Source organism: Dromiciops gliroides, chromosome 4 (assembly GCF_019393635.1).
Source record: "Dromiciops gliroides isolate mDroGli1 chromosome 4, mDroGli1.pri, whole genome shotgun sequence".
Taxonomy (NCBI): Eukaryota; Metazoa; Chordata; class Mammalia; order Microbiotheria; family Microbiotheriidae; genus Dromiciops; species Dromiciops gliroides.
In genome coordinates, this window is record NC_057864.1 from 496130248 (window position 1) to 496152628 (window position 22381).

The 22381-nt window shown below is 56.5% G+C and overlaps 1 protein-coding gene across 2 annotated transcripts in view; it reads right to left on the bottom strand.

The window, feature by feature from the left end:
- Positions 1-22381, bottom strand: part of SLX9 (SLX9 ribosome biogenesis factor) — a 48663-nt gene that overhangs the window by 21753 nt on the left and 4529 nt on the right. For both annotated transcript variants that reach the window (XM_044002950.1, XM_044002949.1), the window contains exon 3: positions 361-429. In XM_044002950.1, the coding sequence (XP_043858885.1) occupies positions 361-429 (69 nt within the window). The remainder of the gene's footprint in view (positions 1-360; positions 430-22381) is intronic.

The window sequence follows — 22381 nt, forward strand, 5'->3', positions numbered from 1 at the left end:
TTACGATCTGCGACCTGAGGCTGAGAACATACCAGGGCTAGGGAGGGGTGTGCTCACATGGAAGCCAACACACAGCCCCAGCGCACACCAACACACACATGCACGCACACCTGCTCCTTCTCCAGAAAGAGCTAGGGGGAGTCTGTCCCTGGCTCTCTGAGCCCCCAGGAGCCATTCTGAGGACTGAGTCGTAAAAGGACCCGCGCCTTCCAAGGGGACTGGGACGCGTGGGCGTTAAGTGACTCCCACTGTGCCCCGTGGGGTGAGGTGGCCAAGAGCAGCCGGGCTCAGGGCAGAGGCAGCGGGCACCTCAGCAGTCACCCAGCCGCGGATGTTGGAGGCAGAAAAGGACAGACTTACTCTGGAGCCACCTGGCCCGCCGTACCTTCAGCTTCTCTTTCTTGGACAAGACGACTTTTGCTTCAGCACCTGAAAGAAAATGAAAGACGTGAGCGGGGATGGAGCATTTTGGCTGTCCGTGGGTGTAGGTCCCCACTGGGCTCATCACACCGCACAGAACCCAACCAGGAACATGTGGACTGAACACCGTATGAACGTGATTCTGTTAAAAGGAGACCGGGAGGGGCAGCTAGGTGGCGCAGTGGATAGAGCACCGGCCCTGGAGTCAGGAGTACCTGAGTTCAAATCCGGCCTCAGACACATAACACTTACTAGCTGTGTGACCCTGGGCAAGTCACTTAACCCCAATTGCCTCAAAAAAAAAAAAAAAAAAAAAAAAAAAAAGGAGACCGGGACACATGCTAAGCTTCTTCGCTAGATGGGACTAGCTCAGGCCAGGGCCCGACCCATTAGTCACTGGTGGAAGAGTCCCTGCCCAGGCACACACCCCCCCCCCACCCCCTCCACAGGCTGCCCTTCGGAGGAGCTTGCTGTAAACTTGCCAGTCATCTCTGAGAAGAGCAATCCCCCACCCAAGCCAACCCCAAAGGCTGGCACATATAGGGGACATCCATCCAGCCTTCCCACGAGGCCGGCAGCTTCTCCACCCACCCCCTCCAAGATGTGGAAACACCAGCAACTATCGTGAGCAAACCTCCAAAGAATGTCCCAGGCCAGGCTCCTGAGCAAGCCCACCCGGCCTATCTTGATGCTCCTCGGGGATCTGTGAAGGATGCACCTTTCGTGTTTGGAGAGCCCACGGGGGCTGGACAAAAACAAACAGCTCAGGGCGGGAGGCGACCTCAGCAACCATCCCCAAGCAGGAATCCCTTCCTCACGTCCTTGGGAGGCAGGGCTCCAGACTCCGATGGAGGATTGTCACATATGGAGAGGATGGCAGCAGCGGCATCGGTGTCCTGATAATACTGGTAACCGTCCCCCTCGGAGTAGGATGACGCACCAGACCCCCCAGCACAGATCGGAGCTCTAGCCGAAAGGGGCTACAGCCACCACCTGGGTCCAACCCCTTCCTTCTATCAAATGAAACCCTGGAGTTTGGAGGTACCCTGGGCAGTCAGAGGGAGAGGGCTGCGAGCGGGCCTCCAGACAGTCCCCCCCTCCCCCCGAGCTACAGCCCTGCTGGCCACTCCTCCTTGTTCCTGCCCAAATCTCAAATACTTGAGAAGAGCCACTGTGACCCCCCACCCGTCTTCTCTCCAGGTGAAACATCCCTGGCAGCCGGAGTCACTTCCCCTCCTCCCCCTCTTCTGGACATGCCCTAATGCAGCCTCCAGAGAGAGGCCGGGGCTGGCCAGGCCAGCCTCGGATCACTCTGGGAGTCTGGCAACCCCTGCCTGGGGCCTAAGAACTAATCAGAGCCGACGGCGAGACCACAAATAACTGACGAAGCAGCCAGGCCCGGCGGGGAGGGGGGCGCTAGAGAAGAGGCATCGCCTGGCACTGAACCCAAACCCCAGATAGGCTTTGACCCCAGAGACCCAGCTCCCACACTCCACACAGCTGACTCAGCCCCGACCTGGCCACCACGGCCCCAGCTCAGGCTCATTCAAGGGTTTCTCTGAAGCCACAGCTTTATGAGATTTGGCCACGCGACCACGAGTCCTGATTTTAAAGCAGCCCTCACGGGGTTAGCAGACAACTCCAACTTCCGCCCATTGGGGTGCTTGTGTGGCTGCCCCTGTCCAGGGCAGAAAGGGCTAATGATCCTCCCACTATCTCAAGGAGATGCCAAGGTCTCAGCAACATTTTAGAAGGTCTGTTACTGGAAAGAGACGTCAGCAGAGAGAGAAAGGGGAGCAAAAGGAGCAGCTTGTAATGGCATGGGAGGGGGCTCGAGGCCGGGCCCAGGCCTTCCCGCAGGGGTCACTGCTCTCTGCATTTGGCTACTTCGCTCTGCCTTAGGGCCACAGTGATTCCGGCCACTCCCCAAGCAAAGGGCACCCATTTGGTCTCCAGCGGTTGGACATGCACCTCTTTCCTTAACCGCCAGCTGCCGGTGAGCCTAAGACTGGCTCCGATCCCAGAGCACTCAGCTCCCGTGGGGCTCTGCTCCTGACTCCACCACCCAGTGCTGGCAGCGGGGACCTCTAACGCCCCAGAGAAGCGAGTGTTGGCTAGCTGGGGGCCAGGCAGCTGCAGAGATGTGAGGATGCAGAAGGACCTGCGTTCGAAGGGAGGCTGTCCAGGGGGCAGCATGAAGGAAAGGGGCCGAGGAAAGTTTTCCCATTCAAACCCCACGGGCAACGCGCTGCAATGAGATGTGGTCTGTCCTTCCTAGCCAGAAGCGGCCTCCTCCTAGAGGAAGCAGCGCAGCCTGGGCTTCGAGCAGAAGGGAGGCCACAGAGAGCAAGCCCAGGCCTGGGCTCCTGGGGGAGGAAGGAGGAAGGCTGGAGAATGGTAGGCCGGCCTGGGGATGCCTCCTAGTGGAATTCCTACATCGAAAGGAGGTAAACAGACTCTGGGCAACGCCATCCAGCCGGCTGGCACCTCACTGGCAGCCAGCTCAAACGAAGGGGGCCTCCCCCGCCTGGCAGGCGTGGGGGGAGGGCGTGGGGGGAGGAGTCCTGGCACTTCTTTTTACTCCCAGACCACTCTCATCCCTTCTCTGGAGCTCAGTTTCCTCATCTGTAAAATGGAGGGGTGGGGGGGGAGGGGAACTAGATGGCTTTCCAGGCCTGCTTATGTGCTGACCTTCCATAACCCTGATCTCGCTCCCTGTCAGGTGCACGCACACACACACGTACACACACACACACACACACACACACATGCATACATTTACATGCACACATGGACACACATGCGAACATGGGCACACCACACATACATAAACACATGTATACAGTACACACAGACACACACGCATGCATACACATACGTGTACATGTGGGCACACGCGCACATGCATACACACATGCAAACATGGGTACACCACACATACACACATGTATGCACATACGCATGGGTACACAATGCACGCACACATATACATGTATGCACATGCAGGCATATGTGCAAACATGGGTACACATACACACATACACACTCGTATACACGTACACGCACACACATACTCTCCACCTCAGGAGACCAAGTCACTCCCTCTCACCCTCAAGGCTCCCAACAGGCTCTCTGCCAGAAGCCAGTGACTCATTGGCAGTGGGAAGGAGTGTGAGTCACCACCCCGGGCTATTGGACCAGGTTGGGTGGGATGACTTGCATTGGGGTGTGGGGGCAGGGTCTGCTCATGAGGCAGTAAGGGAGGGTGGGAGGCTTGGGAAGCCCTGGGTTCAAATCCTGCATCTGACCCACACTGGCTATGGGAGCCTGGACTGGTCAAGCCCAGTCTTGGTATCCGAGGCTACTCTACGTTTCAGAGCCGTTGATGGTTTGTTCAGGGAGAGACATTTTCTTCACCCATGAATTTGGGGTACAGCAGCTCTGATGGGTTAGCACCTAATCCCTCCTACCCTCAACACAGAAAGCCAGGGTCAGTCATGGGGGTGGGGGGGAGGCTGGGCCACTGATCTGTACCGAGGAATCCCCCCTTCCCCCCACTCCAGCACACCCTGCCTCAGCTGGAAAACACAGTACTGGCTGTTGGATTGTATGGTCACTTATTCTGTTTCAGCCCAATTTAAGCCAACACCCCCCCACCCTGTGCCCCCTCCCCGGCCCTGAATCCGCCACACCCCCCTTCCCAAATCTGCGCCTGGGGATGTGTGTATCCAGCTAGCACAGATACAATGCTTTATGTTGTGACAAGCACTTTACAAACTCCCTTGAGGTAGGTGCTGAGGCTGACTGAGGCTAAGCATTTGCCTAAGGTCACACTGCTAGTTAAGTGTCTGAGGCCAGACCAGAACAGGGTCTTCCAGTAGCCAGGCCCAGCACACTAACCACTGAGCCACCCAGGGTATGAGTATTCTACCTGGTTCCTCTTTCTTCTTCACCAGCTGTGAGCCTATTTCACAAACAAAATGGGATTTTTTAAAGCCACACCCTTAGCAACAACTTCTTGTGAACATCTCTTTTTCAGGCAGCAGCAGCAGTAGCAAAACACCTCAGGCCATGGGAAGCTGCTTCTTTGGCCAGAGAAGCTCAAGGTTCTTGGCCAGAAAAGCCTCTTCTAAGCCCTGGAGGCCAAACCCAGGAGCCCTCTCCCACCCGCCCCCCCAGGAGCCAGCCCAGGCCATGGGCCCCTTCCCTTCCCTCCTGAGAGTCCCTCTGGCCTCCCGCCTCCCACACCTCCCTTCCCTCGGCTCCTCACATCCTTCTGAGGCTGACCTGATGGCACAGCTATCCCAAGAGAAAATGTCCCTGGACCCCCAAAGGAGACAGCAAGAACCCCGCAACCAAGAAGATGGAAAGAGAAATCCCCCAAACTCAGGGCCATCCCAGTTGTTAGCACCTTATTCCTAACATGCACACACACACACACACACACACACACACACACACACACGTGAAGAACAGTGTCATGCGGCAGAGGTGCGCAAAGGGGTGGTAGCTAAACACAGGTCCAATGACAAAGATTGGGGAGCCCCTCACAGACTGGGGGCCCACCTGAGGGATTCAAGATGGCGGCCAATCGACTCACCCTGGCAGTCCCTACCCAAGAGCTAGGGGTGGGGAGCTGAGGTGCTCTGAGGAGCCTTTCCACATGCACAGATAAAGCACCTACTCTGTGCTAGGATAGGACCTGAAAAAGGAGACAGCCCCGGCCCTGGGGGGGAGGGGGGAGATGACACGGGACACTCAGAAAGTGATTGGGGGTGGGGGTAGGGACATACCCACTCTCCATATGCAAACATCAGCCCCAAGAGACCCAAGGAAGGGAAAAAAGACACATCCAGATGCCAAGGCTTCAGGTGAATGACCACCAAAGGGAGGCGACATGGAAGATGCAGAGACCAAAGACTGATCCCGGCTCAGGGTTTGAGGGTGTCCCGCAAAGGTCTCTGGGGTCTCCTAGCTGGCCCAGCCTTGGCCCGAGGCTCCTCCCGTCTCAGACTCTGAGGCTGCTGGATGGTGCATCCCAGAGGCAGGCCAGCTCTCCTCTGGGACCCTGCACGGGCCACCACATGACAGAGATGGACGCAGGAGCCTTTGTACTGACCGCGTTTTGTGAGCGGCCCGTACAGTCCCTTCACTTGGCCCTCCCCAGTTCAGGATCAGGATCGCTCCCGTCCGAGGCATGAGGACAACCAGGAGGCCCAGCAGCTGCCTGCCTTCCCTCTACGTGGACCAAGAAGGCAGCGGGAGCAAACTCAGAGCTCCATGGGGACAAGGCTCCCCTGGCTACTCACGTGCCCATACATGACAGTCTTCTTTCAAACCCCCCCCATTGGTCTTCCCCACTTTTTTTTTTTTTTGGTGAGGCAATTGGGTTATGTGACTTGCCCAGGGTCACACAGTTAGTAAGTGTCAAGTGTCTGAGGCCGGATTTGAACTCAGGTACTCCTGACTCCAGGGCCAGTGCTCTATCCACTGCGCCACCTAGCGGCCCCCCTTTTTTTAAAAGACAAATTTTCTGAGGCTTAATGAGGTCACAGGGCACTAATCTAAGAGCTAGAAGGGGCCTTAGGTCACCCAGTCCCACCCCCTTCATTTGACAGCAGGGGAAACTGAGGTCCAGTTTTGGGGGAACTGCTTGTGGTCACCCATCATGCCACTCGACAACTCCAGACAGCCGGGTCAGACCTTCCCCTCCAACAAAGAGGAAATAAAGAACCCGGGGGGCACTTCGGTGGTCCTCTGTGCCCTCTGCTTCCCTAACCCTGGCCATCTCCCAAGCTCCCTGAGGGCAGAGCTCTTGGTCTCCCTAGAGTCAGCACCAAGCAAGGAACCAGACCCGGCTGGCATTTCTACGGGTTTGTTGACTGAATGACCTCCAACCAAACAAGGGTCAGCCATTCTACAAGAAAGCCAGGCATAACCAAGCCAAATTGGGGGGCCCAGGGCTAGCCCAGTGCAGGGAGGAGAGGGCAACTAATCCAGGAGGAGATCAAACTTGGGGCAACACGGCAAGAGCCTTCAAGGAGGCAGGGGGCCGGCGTGGGAAAGACGGAAGGGCCTGCTCTCCTTGGCCCCGGAAGGAAGAACAGGAGCAATGGGAAGTGACTGGATGCAGGGGCAGCAGAGAATCAAAGGAAAAATCTCCCAGGAGCTGAAGGAATGGGCCGGGCAGCCGAGGGAGGCAGAGGCTGAGCCCTGGGGATTGCACTCAGGCCCAGGCCCGGGGTGGGAGCTCTCCAGTCCCCCCATCCCTGCAGCCTCTTCCACTTAGGGCTTCACCCAACAGGTGGGACACCAACACCCCATGGCCAGACACTAGGCGTGCCTTCTAATACCGGGCCCTAGGGCTTACATCAGCCACATTCCTCCAGATTGCAGCTAAATCATTCCTGGAGCTGACCCTTGGGCTGAAGCCTCGGATCATGTCCTTCCATCGCTCCGACTCTGGTTCTTCCTCTGTGTCCCCTGAAGGCCCTGCCAGTTCAAGCAGTAGAGAGGCCCAGGACTCTGCCCACCTCCTGTTTGCCTTCTCACAGCCACTGCCCACAGGTCCCTCCCCATGGCTGTCCAACAACCCCCTCCCAGCCGTGGCATTGGCTCCTCCCTCAAGGACACCAGACGCAGCAGCCAGCAGCACCAGGGAGCATGCCAGCAGGCAAGGTCACCACATCCTCCTCCTCCTGTGCCCCACTCCGGTGGGCTTCTCTGGCACTGGACCAGTGCAGGAGCAGGAGCAGGAGCAGAACGCCTCATCTCAAAGACAAACACCTGAAAAGATGCCACTCTTCTCTTCCCTGGGAACGAAAATGGTTCAGAAAACAGTCCTGGAGCCCTCCTTTCTGCCCACGTCTCAAAGCCACTGACTGAAAGCTCAGGAGACAGTCGGGTCTGGAGTCATGAGAGGTCACGGAAGGGGCCTGTGCCAGCAACAGGCAAAGCGTCTCACAGCCACTCACAGCTAGGAAGAAACCCAAGAAAACACCAGAGCCCTTGTCTTGTGTTCCAGACAAAAGTAAGAGGCAAAACACACTGAAGCAAGGGCAACTGTGGACTCTGAGGATCTTCTCAAGAGGCAAAAGAGATAAGGAAAGACACAGAACGGGGCGGGCCCAGGCTCTCAGAGCGCCAAGCCCCTGCTCTTTCCTGACCTCTCTCTTCCAGCCCCCCCAGGCCCACTGGCCCCCTCCAACTCCACACCCGAGAGGTCTCCATCAATGTGTCCGAAGCACAACACATCCCCTTCTCCTAACTTCCCCATCGCCTGGGGCATCATCCTTGTCTCCTCCCTTGTCCTCGCCACACATCTAATTGGCTGCCAATTCTCATCGACTTGACTTGGCCGGACAAACGTGAGCCGCGCGCATTTTCCACACAGCTCCGAGGGGGAGGGGACCAAAGCTGGGCTCCCAGCAGGCCAAACCCCTCCATCGCCTCCAGCTACCTTCAGGGACCAGCTCAAGCACAGAGATCCCAACTGGATCCCTTCCACCCTTCATGGCTAACAGCCTCCCATTCCCTCTTGTTGCTTCTTGGGTCTTCTACATTTCCTCCCGGACCCCCACCCTCCCACAAGGCTGTTCTCTCTTGAGAACAAGGACACCTAGCAGCAAGTGTTCAATAAATGTCCCTCGAATGAAGGAAGGACGCTAGTCAACGTCCAGAAATACCTCAGGAAAACACCGGCAGCAGCTTCTCCGTGAAGCAGAAATGTTTGCCCGGGCCGCTGAATCTGAAGTAACAAAAAGCAAACTGGGGCGTCTCTCCACTGGAAAATTACCTGGGACAAACCCGGACAAGAGGGAGGCTGGGGAGCGATGATGCTAGAGGAGAAATAGCCTGATCGCCTCGTTTCAGAAAATGGTTTGAGACAACTCCCCGCAACCCTGAAGCGTTTATTGGAGATGAGCCTGTCAGATGCCAAGAGCCAGACTGTTCTGAGTCACAGTGAGGCTGTACAACCCCCACTCAGCTTCCCACAGAAAGAGATGTTCTTGTCAAGATCAAAAGCCCCCATGGACGGGAGAGGGGGGAGCGTGGCCAGCACTCAGAACACATTTTCAGGCGGGCACAGCACTTACATACATTTTCTCTTATTGACCTCATGACAATTCTGCAAGATAGTCACACCTACTGCGTGCTAGGCAAAAGCAAGTCCCTGCCCTTAAGGAGCTCCCAGTCTAGTGGGGAGACACGGGGAACCTCCAAGGGAAGGGCAGGCACGAGCGCTAACATCTGGATTTTACAAAGGAGGAAACTGAGGGTCAGAGGGGTCTAGGGACCTGTGTGATGCCAGAGGGTTAGAGACAAAGGACTTCAGACTGTCTGGTCCCACCCCCTCACTGTGGCAGGGACTCAGGACAGGACAGGGGGTCTGAACCATCCTGGAGGAAGAAGACTCGCCACAGGGACAGGACGCTGCTCCGAGAGGGCGGGACAGCTGCTCAGGCAGGCTCCCATCTGGGTTCTCTGATGGGAAACAGCTGATGGGGAGCTGGTGACGAAGATTAAGTCCCTGCCCTGGATGGATTCAAGTCACCTGGCCTGCGTGAGCTTTGTGACCGACTGTGGAGAATGAGAGACGCCCTCCAGGGCTTGGAAGGGTGAGAACCAGCTCAAAGAGCAGAGCCTGCAGACATGTACAGACCAGAAGCGCCCCATTCCTACATCCAGCTTATAGGGCAACGGGGAAAGTGCCATGGAAAAATGCACACCCACAGAGACCAAAAACTGACTTCTCGCTCCTGAAAGTGGTTTTTTAACCCCGGTGTTACTAGACAGCAGATGATATGGAAGCGATCCCGGGATCCAGCCAGAGCTGCTCAGAGGCAAATGTTGGTCCCTGAGTGCTTAGAGGAACAAAAAGGAGAAAACGAAGGAGTTGAATTTCCATTTAGAGCAATTAGAAAAGGAACAAAACCAAGGAGGAAGAAAAAGTTTACAATAAAAGGAGAAATCGATGAAATAAAAAATGAAAAAACAACTGATAAGAGCTGAAATGAATAAACCGTTAACAAGAAGACCAAGTTCTGCAAGTCAGAAACGCGAATGGAAATCAAGACGAGGTGAGGAGAGAGCGACCTGACGCTCACCCTCGTCTACGCCAACAAAAGGGCAGATGAGTTGGCTGGCGTCTTCCTGCTCCGCGAGGCCCCAAATGCCGTGATGTGATTCGGGTGAAGTCTCCTTCACGCACGCACAAAGTCATCTGCCCCACTCTCCCTTCCAGAGTCCGTGGAGCCCAGTGGCAGGATGATGTGCTAGCTTCCACATCTGACCACAGTGCCTGCCTCAGTCACCTTCTCACCTGCCCATTCCACCAGAGGGAGTCTTCGCCTACTTGGGGTGGGCATCTCCCTAACTTGCCCACACCTGTCCTGTCCATTACCCTCAGCCTGCCCAGACGGTTCACCCGGCATGTGGCCGTTGCCCGTGTTGCGGCTGTTTGGAGCTGCGGGTGAGAGCTGGGTGGCAGGGTGGGCACCAAAGGGGGATGAGCAGCCCCCACCCCAAAAGTGTTGTCATCTGCACCAACAAAAGTGAAACCAGACATGTGCGAAAACATCAGACGCCCCATTAGGCCAGCACAGGCCTGCCATGCCCCAAGGCACCAGGACCAGGAACGTGCGTGGCCTCCATCGAAGATGCAGAGAGAGAATCACAGACTCTCAGCCGCTGCTGCCACTCAGACCTCCCCCTCTGCATTCTTCCTCCTCACACCCCCAGCCTGCCTGTAGGGCTCCTCTCTTGTGCTTGGGCCATGGTACCAGCAGACGCTTCTTCAAGGACAGATGACCAGACAACTCCCTGCCTCCCTCAGGTCAGCTCAAGGGTCAAAGGACCTTCAGTTTTCTTGGGGGGGGGGGAGAAACTCCTCCCCCACAGGTCAGAGCGGGCAAGGTGAGTGGCAAGTCCTATGAAGGTTCCCAAAGGATGCAGATGAGGGTAAATTGCAGAGTCCATTCTAAACCCCGACCTTCCTATAAGCACAAGGTCCTGCCCAACCCTGAACCTAAGCCCATGACCCTGAGGGTCAGCACCAACACAAGCCACCATGCACCCTCTCATGCCTGACATGGGCACCGGCCATGTGATCATGGCCTATCCGCTCTGCCTGGTGCCAACGAGCCTCGACCCACTCAAGGGCCGTGTGCCCATACACCCACGCCACCACCTGGTCCAGACGAGGCCAGAGGCCCTTCCCTCTCCACCCAGGGCACTCTGCCCTGCTTTCGGGGCAATGTGTAGGGGCGATGGGCAGGAGGAGGCAGCTGCAGCCTTGACCCAGCCCAGCCACGTCTTGCAGCCATTGATGCCATGTGGGCAGGGAGAATGCTTCAGGGACCAAGGCTGAGAAGGGAGAGTGTCCCCGTCTGAGCGGGCAGAAAAGTTGACATGAACTGGATGTATACTGGGGAGGACACTAGAGTGGGGGGCCTGGAACAAGAGCACCAGAGAGGGACCCCAGCCCTTGGGGGGCCCATATTGCCTGGGGGGGGGATACGTCCAAGTGAACTGAGGACTCCACCTTTGGGAGAGGGGGGAAGGGTTGGGAGAGTCAGTGACAGCAACTTAACAAGGGGCAGGATGGAGCAGTGGGCAGCGAGCCACCTGGAGCTGGGTGACCCACTAAGCTTTCCCTCTGACATGCACCCGCTGTGAGACCTTCCAGACAACGTGACCCTCTCAGGACTGTAAGTGATGGAGCCGGAGCCCTTGGTTCTGTTGTGAAGGGAGTTTTCTGATAATTGCAGACAATCACAACCTGAAAACAGGAGTAATCACCGACACTGACAGCACCCAAGAGTCCTAGTCATGATCTCTTGTGGACTGCACAAGCACCTTGTAAAGGGGGCCTATGAGCACCATGATCCCCCCTTCCAGATGAGTAAACCGAGATTCAGCCTTTAGAAGCCTTATGATCATGCCCTGATCACACCAGCCGGGCCAGGTGTTGGAGGTAGGATCTGAACCCAGGCCATGCCCCCTCCAAATCAGAGGAGGGCGCATAAAAGCAGCCTCATCTTCACAAAACTGGCAACAAGGAAATAAAGGAATTCTGAGAAGGGAGCGCACACCACTCTGCCAACTCAGCTGGAAACCGAAAAGCACCTATTTCCTAGTGCATGCGCACGCGTGTGCACATGCACATACAGACATGCACAGACACCCCACACACACCATGCACACACCGCATATACTCTCTCTCTCACACACACACCCAGCATGTTCCTGCCTCATGGCTGGAGACCTCGAATTCCAGGCAGGGGTCTGGGTGATGGAGGGCCACCTGAGTGCAGTCTCTCCTAGGCTTGGCTTTTTCTCTTATGGGACTCTTTCTTGGCACTGGCCTAGGGCACACATCAGGCTGTGTGAAGATGTTTTCACGAGGGTCTGCCCTGACCCTCTCACCAGATGGCCCAGACCACAAAAAGGGAGACTGCAGAAAACCTCCCAGTCCATGAAGGAGGAAAGGGGCACTGATGGTCCATCTCCACCTCCTTGGCCCCTATCCCTGTGCTGGACTCTGGGACCTCTGGCGCTGGGAATGGCATAGACCAGGGGAGGGGCACAGTGCCACCCCCAGAGAACCCCAGCCTGTGTCTGGTGCTTAGAAAGGGGAAGGAAGAGCTAATACTCACCCACTCAACAAGCACTTAAAGGTGTGAGGGAAGTACAGCAGAGAACACTGACTCCAAGGACCTGGGTTCAAATCCTGCTGCTGCCCCTTATCCCATCTCTGTGACCTTGGCCTGTTTCCTCATCACAAAGTACAGGGCTTAGATTAAGGAGCCCAGAGATCTCTTCTGGCTCCAAGCAGATCCCGCCATGAGGAGGAGTGGAGAGTCAGCCACGGTGCCTGCCCCTGCGTCCACAAGGGAGTGTTTCTCAGGTGGGCCCCCCCTTCTAGTTTCGAGGACAAGGGTCATCCCTAAGCGGGGCACAGACCAGGCCCCCCGCTGACAGCCATGGCAGCGTGAGGCGTGGCAGATGAAGATCATCTCTCACACCGGGTGCCTTCTATGAAGAGGTTCCCGGACAAGCAGGAGCCTGCCAGAAATCGTGTCTGCTCCCCATCCATAAAACCCCATTATCTGAGCTCGAAAAAAGATAAACTGGGGACGATTTATTGGCATTTTCTAAAGGCTTCACTATGTGAAGCTCCCCAGGAATTCAACTGTTCTACGACAGATCTGCCTTCTGGGTAGGGAGAGGAAAGGGGAGGAAGAAGGGAGCAGAAAAGGAAGAAGAGAGGAAGGAGGGAGGGAGGGAAGGAAGCAGAGAAGAGAAAGAAGGAAAGAAAGAGGGAGGAAAGGAAGGAGGGGAGAACCTGGGGAGCATCAGCACATCGGACAGGCTGGGCAGCGGCTCCTGCAGAGGATTGTGCCGATGAGGCCCCCTGGGGAGTGCCCTCATCCAGCCTGCATCCCAAGCCCAGGCAGTGTCAGCAGCTGGGGTGAGAGCACAGGCAGGGCCAGGGCTGCTGACCCCCCCCACCAGGAGGATGAAGCCGCCCAGTCAGTTACCTCCTGGGGCCTGGCCTGCCTCCCCTTCCACAACACACAGAAAACAGAGGCTTCCTGGAAGGCCCTTCCCCCTGATTCCGAGGGGAGGACGTGGCATGGGTGCGGCCAGACTGGGAAGGAGACCCTGAACAGAGCCGTGGCTCTGAAGCCAACTGCAATGAGGAGCGGCGTGTCCCTGAGCACTGGACGTCACCTCATACAGAGCCTCCATCTCCTCCAGGGGGCTGACCACGCTCCAGAGGCCCCAGTGAGGCCCCAGGGTCTGTGGGGTGCTCTTGGCCGTTCTGATGGAGAACACCAGTCCTCTGCTCACTTGAGAAGGAGAAGATGCTGGGATGAAGGCCCTCCCACCCCGGAGCAGAGGCCTAGCTACCCTGAGCACCCGTCCTCAAGAATGGACAGAGCTGGGGCTCGTCTGGGCGATTCCCCCGTCCAGCTGGGATGTGCCAAGGACCCAGAACATTCTGCAACTCATCACGTCTCGGAGAAGAGGGTTCTGTCAACATCCGACTTGGAACAGGCCTCGGCCAAGGAGCCAAGACAAATGTTTAAATTCAGAAGCAGAGACAGGGGAAGCGGCCAAGCCATGGGCAGCTCCCTCCCAAATGGGGATAACTGCAGAGCTCTCTGCCCGCTCTCAGAGATGGGACCAAAGCCCTCTCCCCCAGAGGCAGCAGGGGCAGCACCAGGCCTTGCCCATCAGGAGGAAGGCAGGGGCCAGGTGGTGGTCAGCCAGGCTATCTGCCTGGGAGAAGGGACCAGGAGCCTGGAGGGTTACTTAGGGCTACTGACCAGGCAGAGCGTGGCTCCAGGCTCAGCAGAGAGCCCAAGGCACCTTTGGACACTGGGGGTCCTGGCCCTTCCCGGGCACCCCCAACCTCCCTGTAAATCAAGGCCAGTTCCAACCCTCCTTCCACCCACAAAGCGTGTCTCTAGGGTGTGGTAAAAATTATTGGAGTGACGCCACCTGCTGGGGACTTACTGTAGGAAAGCTCCGCCATGAGGAGAAGGCGCAAGCCATGTGGTTTTCCTCAGCGTCAGGAAGTGACGTTTGCTCGTGGGTGCTGTCTATAAAAGGGGCGGGGCTGGCCTGGGGGAGGGGGGGAGGAGCTGGAGACATTGGCTCCCGGAGATAGCTGAATCTAGGCCTCTCTCTCTCTCTCTCTCTCTCTTCACCAAATTCTTATTCCCCTTAATAAATGCTTAGAAGTCTAACTCTTGCTAAAGCTTCTAATTTATTGGTGACCACGCATTAGATATTTTAGACAGACTAGCTAGAATTTTAGCCCTTACAAAGGCCCAACACAGTCTGGGGGCTTGGCCGTGACGGCTGCCAGCCCCTCGGTGGGACCCCACGGCCCAGCCACAAAGAGGCTACCACCCTTGGCGGCCAATCCCACCAAGCCACAGCTGGGTTAATGAGGGGAAGGCTGCATTGGCACCGAACAAATAACAAAGGACTGACAGGCGTTGGGGAAGACGTCAGGAACACGCTTCCGTCCGAGAAGAGGGAAGCCAGTCTGCCCACCCCAGCCACCCAGCCTCTCGTTGGCCCCACCTCTGCCCCGGCCCATCCCACACTCAGGAGAAGGGACCGGGGCCCCAAGAAGACAAGAGCCAGCTTCCTTCACTTACCCCCTCTCTTGGCCTGCTGGTGAACCCCGGGCACTGAACCTGCCATCAGGAAGACTCTACCTGAACGACCCTGGTCAATTACTTAACTTTGCCTCAGTTTCACCCTCTGTAACTGACTCAAAGGTCTCTGAGTGAGAGACAAAGACAGAGACAGAGATGGAGAGAGGGAGAGAACGAGGAGAGGGGCAGGCAGAAAGTGCGAGCATCCATTTATTAAGCATTTCCTATGTGGTGCCAGGCTCCAAGCTAGGTCCTGGGAATACAAACAGAATCTAGATTTATGATATGCCCAGGACGTGCTGGGCACCGTGAGGGGGAGAAGTAGCGCATGCCCGAGCTCGGCGACTCTGCAGCCAACTCTCACTTTGGAAGCAAGCATGACAGGACCCCTGCTTCGGGAGAAGACAAGGCTCGGGGACGAGGGGCTCGGAGCTGGCGTGCGCCCATGACGCCATGGACTTCCTCACTGCCCACAGACGTGGCCCAGGGGGACAAAGGGGACCATTCAGACTCTGTAGATCTTAGGCGCCAAAACAAAACCTATTCATTTGAGGTTACTTGTCATTGACCCCGGGATGCAAAGAAAATGGACACCGGTGACAAGGCGCTTCTGGCCTTGGCGCCCCATGGAAGAAGCGCCTCCCCCACCGACACATCCTCCAGACCCGCTGACTGGACTGACGGGAAATGAAGTCAGACGAACAGGTCCGCAACCCCTCTCACTCAGTCAATGGGCATTTATTAAATACCCATTGTATGCCAGGCACTAGAGGCTGCAGATGCAAACACAGGCAAAAACAGTCCCTGCCCACAAGGAGCTCCCATCCTTTTGGAAACAGCCTGGAGCAAAGAGGATATATAAAAAGTAAAGACAAGGGGCAACTAGGTGGTGCAGTGGATAGAGCACCAGCCCTGGAATCAGGAGGACCTGAGTTCAAATCCGGCCTCAGACACTTAACACTTACTAGCTGTGTGATCCTAGGCAAGTCACTTAACCCCAACTGTCTCACTAAAAAAAAAAGTAAAGACAAGGTAATGGGGGAAGGGGGGTCAGCAAAGGAAGGGGAGAGGGGAAGAGGGGGAAAGGGGAGTAAGGAGGAGGGAGGGGAAAATGGGGAGAGTAAGGAGGAGGGAGGGGGGAAAGGAAGAAGAGGGAGGGGGAAGGGGAGATCACATTTCCCATCATGGCACAGAATCGCTGCCAGCTCCTTCGGGAGTCCCTGGCTTGCCCGGGAGTGCCCTGCATATCCCACTTCTCCTCCTGGGAGGAAAGATGAACCCTGCAAACTTGCTTCATTTGCTTTCCACGGATCCGAAGCCCTGCAAGAAAGCTGGCAGGCGAGGCCACCTCGGCCCCCCTGGCCCATAACCCAAGCGCAGCACTGGGCTCTCAGGCACACAGGCCGGAGTTCTTTGGGACCCTTCTCCCGCGTCAGAGGCCTGCAGGCTCGGCAGCCCAGGCCAGGTCCCTGCCAATGACCAGCCTTCTCTTGTCCCCTCCCACTATCCTCTGACTCTTCCCCCTCTCTGGCACCTCAGGGTTCCAGATGGGCCCTGACCACAAAGAGGACCCAAACTTGAACCCCCTTCTCTGAGCCTCTGATGCAAATAGATAGAATGGGGAAGTCCAAAGTGCTCACCTAGCTAACCTAAGCACAGAGACGGCCCCTCCGGGTCTTCATCCTCCTGGTGGGCCTGGTTAGCCGGCCCCCACACCCAGCATCACACCCTGGGAGGCCAGGGCACTCAGACCTACTTCCCAGAGAGGTGGGATGTCAGCACCAGCTCCGTCTGGCGGCGGGGGTGCCCACACAGGCCCCACCTCGTGGTCAGAAATGGTGGCCTTGGTGGCCACAGGCAAAGGAGAGAAGAGCCGATGGGACCGCTAATCTAGAAATAACAGCCAAGCAATCCATAAGTACTTATTAATCACCTACTATGTGCCCAAAGGAGCAGCAACGGGCAAACGGGAGAACACCAAGCCAGCCCCTCCTAAGCTGGACCATCTCGGCCCGAGTAATGGAACAGGGCCTTCCGTTGTGAGACTGAGCCTGGAGCTACCCAAGTCAGAGCTGCAGCGAAATCCTCTGTCATCAGCTTCCCCCCTCTCACATCTGCCACCATGGCCACCTGAGTCAGAAGGCGCCAGAGAGCAAGCACAAAAGGCGGGATGGGCCCGGCAGCTGGTGCCCTGACCTCTGACCAGCTCGGCACCCCAGCTCTCTGACCTCAGGGATGAAGATGAGACTAGAGAACGAGGTGTGATGTTTGGGGGCACTGCAGCCGGGACGGAGACCATTCAGCTCCAACATTCTTCTCGTGATCCCCGAGTTCCCAGGCACGATAAGGGAACACAACAGGACCACGGGCAGCTGGTGCCGAGACACTTCAGCTAATGTGCCAGCTCACTGAGATCCGAGAGTGCTCTTTGGGCCCCACGGCCAGGGGCAAAGGACTGCTGCCCACATTAGGAAGAGCCGACCATGCCAGCCATGTTGGCTGGGCAATGAGGACGCAGCAGCAGCGGGAAGGCCCCATGGGAAAGAACGTTCCCTGGTCCGTGTGTTGGCGTGCATGGGTTCGGGGTGGACACGCTCTCTCCACCGACTCAGACCAAGGCCCTCTAGTACTGGGCCAGTGAGCCCCAAGAGCCTCTGCGGCCAAACAACAGAAAACAATGATGACGATGATGATGTTAACACCAAATGTGGAGACATCCGAAAAACCCAGGAAGATTTGCTGGAACCGATGCCGAATCTTAGAGCCAGAAGGGGCCTCGGCAGCCTCTGGTCCAGCTCAGCCAAGAAAGGGATCCCGATGGGCCAAAGGGCCATCCCGCCTCTCCTGAAGCCGGTCCCCCAGTTATAAAAAGCCTCAAACGGGGTCCTCACAGAAAGAAGAGCGTGCACCGCAGCAACACCATAAACGAAGAGATCTCAGGAGGAGCGCAGTGTCAGCAAAGGTCCCCGCAAGCAGACAAAACTTCCTCAAGGAAGAAGGGAGGGGTCACCAGGACAGAATGGTACCTACAATGCCAGGCATCGGCATCAGCATCGGCTGTTTGTCACAGTGGCAGGAAGGTTCACTGGGAAGAGGGATGCCCCCAGAAATGACTGGCATCCAAGCAAAAGGCCGAGACACTGCACACTCCCTCAGCTATGCCCACGGCACCGTGCACCATCAGCCCGGGTACGCACACTGTGTGCGGAACTCGAGATGGAGCACCCAGTGCCATCCTGGTGAGGCTGCCATTCAAGTGTGGGCACCACAAAGAGTATGGGTGGGAGGGGGAGCCAGAGCTGGCCCCAAACCTCAGCTCTCCTCACATCTCAGGGGTGACTCCCCACCCTCATTCTTCTATTGCGTCATCATTTACAAACACATTCCTTTTTCAATACAGAGAAGAAAGAACTCCGGAGAGGAGCCCACGCCCAAAGGGCCACTTTGTTGGGATTCATTAAACATACCGTCCCCCGGCTTGCTCCCAACACGATCTGGTGACTCTGTCTGGGCCCGTGAGGCCCTGCAGAAATCACCATGGATCCTTCTCACGAGCTCGGGCTCCAAACCCCAGGGGCACCCTCCTAAGCAACAAATCGTTAGCGAGAAACCCACTGGGGACAATCAAAGCCCTTGCTGTCTGCACCCTGCGAGTTCTCACAGCGGGCGGCTCAAGACTGTGTTACTCTTCCTATTCCACAGATTAAAAGCCCAAGCTCACACTTTCATGCCCAAGACAGTCACTTGGAGTACACTGAACAAGACAGTCCACGCCTTCTCCCTCGGCTCTAATACAGCAGAACCCTGTTCCCCCACCCCAAAGAACCCCACATTCCCCTCAACAGCCAGGCACTGGGGCCTCCTCCCCCATCCACGCTCTGGCCTTCCACACGGCCCCCTCCAAGTTCCCCAGAGACTCAGAAAATACCTTGTCCCAGACATCCCGGCCGACACAAATTATCAGTAGTCAGATGTGTCAGGGCGCTGTCCGCCAGGCCTTCATAAACAAGCCAAAGGCATCCTGGGAACTTTAAACAACTTCCCAGCAAGGGGGTCATGAGGCCCAGGTTGAGAAAGAAGCACACACGTGCTCAGGCGGGATTTCCCATGTCTGATCCTCCTGCATCCCAGCAGTGAAGCAGCCAGAAGGTCAGGACAGGCCCTCTGGAGACCCAGCAGCCCAGAAAAGAATGAGAGGTGCTGTTCACACCCAAGAAAGCCCATTTGTCTCCTGATTAAAAAGCAAAAGTCGGGGCAGCTAGGTTGGCGCAGTGGATAGAGCAACGGCCCTGGATTCAGGAGGACCTGAGTTAAAATCCAGCCTCAGACACTTAACACTTACTAGCTGTGTGACCTTGGGCAAGTCACTTAACCCCAACTGCCTCACCAAAAAAAAAAAAAAAAAAAGTCTAACTCAGCCACAAGACCCCAGTGGGCAGTGGGCAGGGGCTGGAAGCTCCTCCTGCTTTGATTCTTTCTTCCCCTTTGGAGGGAAGTCTGAACATCAAGGACGAAATCTCCTGGGAAGACTCCCACACAAGCCTCGCTGGAACCCACTTGGGTGGAGAGGACTTGGAGCACACAGAAAGTCAATCAAACCAACTCATCAAGGGCCCTGCTGGATCCAGCTGCAGGGAATTGTTACGAGAAAAGTTGTCAGCAGAGCTGGGGCCTGGAAAGATTTTCCACCAGATTTCTGGCAGCCACAATAGCACGAGCCCCTCCCAAGCCCGATTCCTGGAGGAGTCTGGCCCACTAAATATTCAGGGGCTCCCAGCAGACACTGGAAAGAAAATGGAAAGGTGATCCCGGGCCAAGGTTTGTCCTTGTTTTCAGATCCAGGCAACCGCTGTGCTGGGGGCTGGGGGAGCGAGGGGCACAAGTGAAGGGAAAGGCACCGCCCCTCCCCTGCCCCGCCTGGCCATCTCCAGCTGTCCTGATCTAGGTCTTGGCTCTGGCGACTCGGCACAAGCCGGCCTCCCCGAAATCCAAGTCACTGCAAGTCAAGACATCCCCCTCCTGATGTCCTCGGGGCTCTCTCTGTGAAGACCAAGAACAAACCACCACCGGCATCCGCTCGACCTCAGAAGCTCACGCAGCCAAGTGCAGCCGGGGCGGAGGAGGCCCAGGGTCATCTACACCACAGCCCCTGCTCCCCTGGGTGATGCCGGTCACCCAGAGGAACTTACAAGCCTGCACCACGTGTTCTTGGCCACAAGAGGGCAGGCATCTGAAACCTGCTCCCCTCAGGTCTTCCCAACTCCAGGGTCAGTGCCCCATGGAAGGTAACAGACACTGTCAAATGTACTCGATATAATAACCGTAAGAGCCAGCATTTATCTACAAAGTGCTTTAAGGTTTGCAAGATTCTTTCTAAGCATCATCTCATTTTACACTCCAAAGAGCCCTGGAAGGTGGATGGGAAAACCGAAGCAGAGGCTGAGGACTTGCCCAGGGTCACCAGGCCAGTGAGGCTTTGACACCAGATCAGAACCGAGCCCCCCTTACTCCCAGGCCAGTACAGCCTCTGCTGACTTCTCCCTTCTTCCTCTTCCTCACTGTCCCCCTTACTGCTCTTCTCTTCTGGGAATATTCCTACAAAAAGAAGCCCATTCAAAGCATCGGGTAAAGCTGGAACCGTAGCTGGACTAATGATATTACTGTAGGATAAGGTTGGTGTGATCCAGGAAGATAGGAACGGAGATTTGGAAAGGAGCCTGAGAGCTGCCTCTGGAGAGAGCACGCCCCGCACTCAGTGCCTGGGCCTCCCCCAGAGAACGCTAAGACTCCCCGACAAATCGCCAACATCAGCCTCATATCCCACGCTGACCCACTCTCGTTTTTTGCCAGGCCAGGCTGCTGGCCCCCAGACAAAGTGAAAGAAATGTCCCTGCTCCTCCTGAAAGGGGGCAGAGAGTCCCTGGGATAAACAGCTGAGCTGGGAGGCTGCGAAGGAGCAAGAATTGATGCCGCCACCTTCCTTTATCTGGCCAATGACCAGAGGGCTGCCGGGAAAACAGCACAGGAAGGCAGGCGGCCCGTGCTCCAAGTCCCCACATCTCTGTCAGGAGGGGCCCCCAAAGGCTTGTCGTGAAGCCCCTGAATGGGCCAGGGTGGACCATCACCCTGTTAAACGGGTTCACTGGTCACAGGAGCCTAATGAAAGCCCCCCCACCCCCATGGGTCAGGCAGCAACAACAGAGAACGTGCCTGGGGGCAGAGTGAACCCCCTACACCCCAGACATACATGTACGTACGTACACACACACACACACACACACACACACACACACACACACACACCCCTTTCCAGAGCTATCCCCCAGGGAGACTACCATGGAGAGAACTGCCTGGTTGGGCCCGTCAGCCATGCTGGTCTCTTCTGGGTATTTACCTCCCCAGCCCCTCCCCCCCAGCCCTGCCCCCCCAATCCTGAGGGCTGGTAGGGAGGGGGAAGAGGAGGAGAGCAGGTGCTACAGGTAAAGGCTTTGTGGTTAACAACATCTCTAAGGAACACACTCCTCAGGGGCCCCTCTCTGGGCCTCCAGGCGCCTTCTCTTTAAGGTCGAGGACTTGGCCCAAGTGGCCTTGGAGCTCCTCTCCAGTGTAGACCCTGGATCCTACACCCTTCTGTCTGCCCTCCCTCCACCCCCAGCAGCAAGAGTAAAAGCTGGGGGCAGCTAGGTGATGCACTGGATAAAGCACTGGCCCTGGATTCAGGAGGACCTGAGTTCAAATCCAGCCTCAGACACTTGACACTTACTGGCTGTGTGACCCTGGGCAAGTCACTTAACCCCCATTGCCCAGCAAAAAAAAAAAAAAAGAATAAAGGCTGAAGCGGGCCTGGGGGCTTCTAGAGCACGGCCATCCTCTAAGCCTGAGCCCCAGAACCTCATGGCTGCCCAGGTGCCTCCTCGCACCCATCCCTAAAGATCCCCCCTCCAAAGGGAGCCGGCACTTTAAAAGCTTAAACTACTGACACTGACCCCCCAAGCAAGAGGCCTGTGGACACCCTCAGATGTGCAGCTTGGCCCAGAACCTCCCCCGGGCCTTCTGTGGGCAGCTGGGACCCCCACACCATCCACAGCTTCCAAGCACTGTCCCCGAGAGCCCACCAAGAGAGCAGCCCAACAGGAGTACAACGGCAGGGTGGGGGGAGGGCACCATCCCGGCCAGTGGCCCCACTGACCTTTCCCAGAAGTGTCCCTGTGTGAAAAGCACAGTTTACGTGACTGCCGATTGGTGCAGAGCACTTCAAACACGCGGCGCTGCCAAGGCAGGGATGTCATATTTGGAGACAAACGAAGATGGGGAACAGTATGTTAGCTGTCAGTGCCCAGAAAGCCCAGGGGTCTTTTTATAGCCATCTGGCCCTCCCTTTCACTCTTGCCAGAACTCTGGACTTAGCTCAAAGTAAAAAATGTCTATCTGAGAGGATAGCAGGAAAGGGGGATCAGGCATCCCACAGCTCATCCCCATGCAGGCAGAATGATGGGCATGCTGGTGCATTGTTGGTGGAGCAGTGAAGTAGTACCAAGCCATTGGGAGTTCTGCAAATAAAATGACCCTTTGGCCCAGAGACTCCATTAGTGGGATCATGCCCCAAGGAAGAAAGCGCCCAGAGACACCAAAATACTTAGAGCAGCACTCTTTGTGATGGCTGAGAAGAGGAAACAGAGTCAACTCCCATCAATCGGGGTGGTTCAGGGATGTCATGGAATAGATGAAGTGGCGAATGCAGAGAAGTCTGGGAGCAACTGTGTGAACTGATGCAGACACAGCGA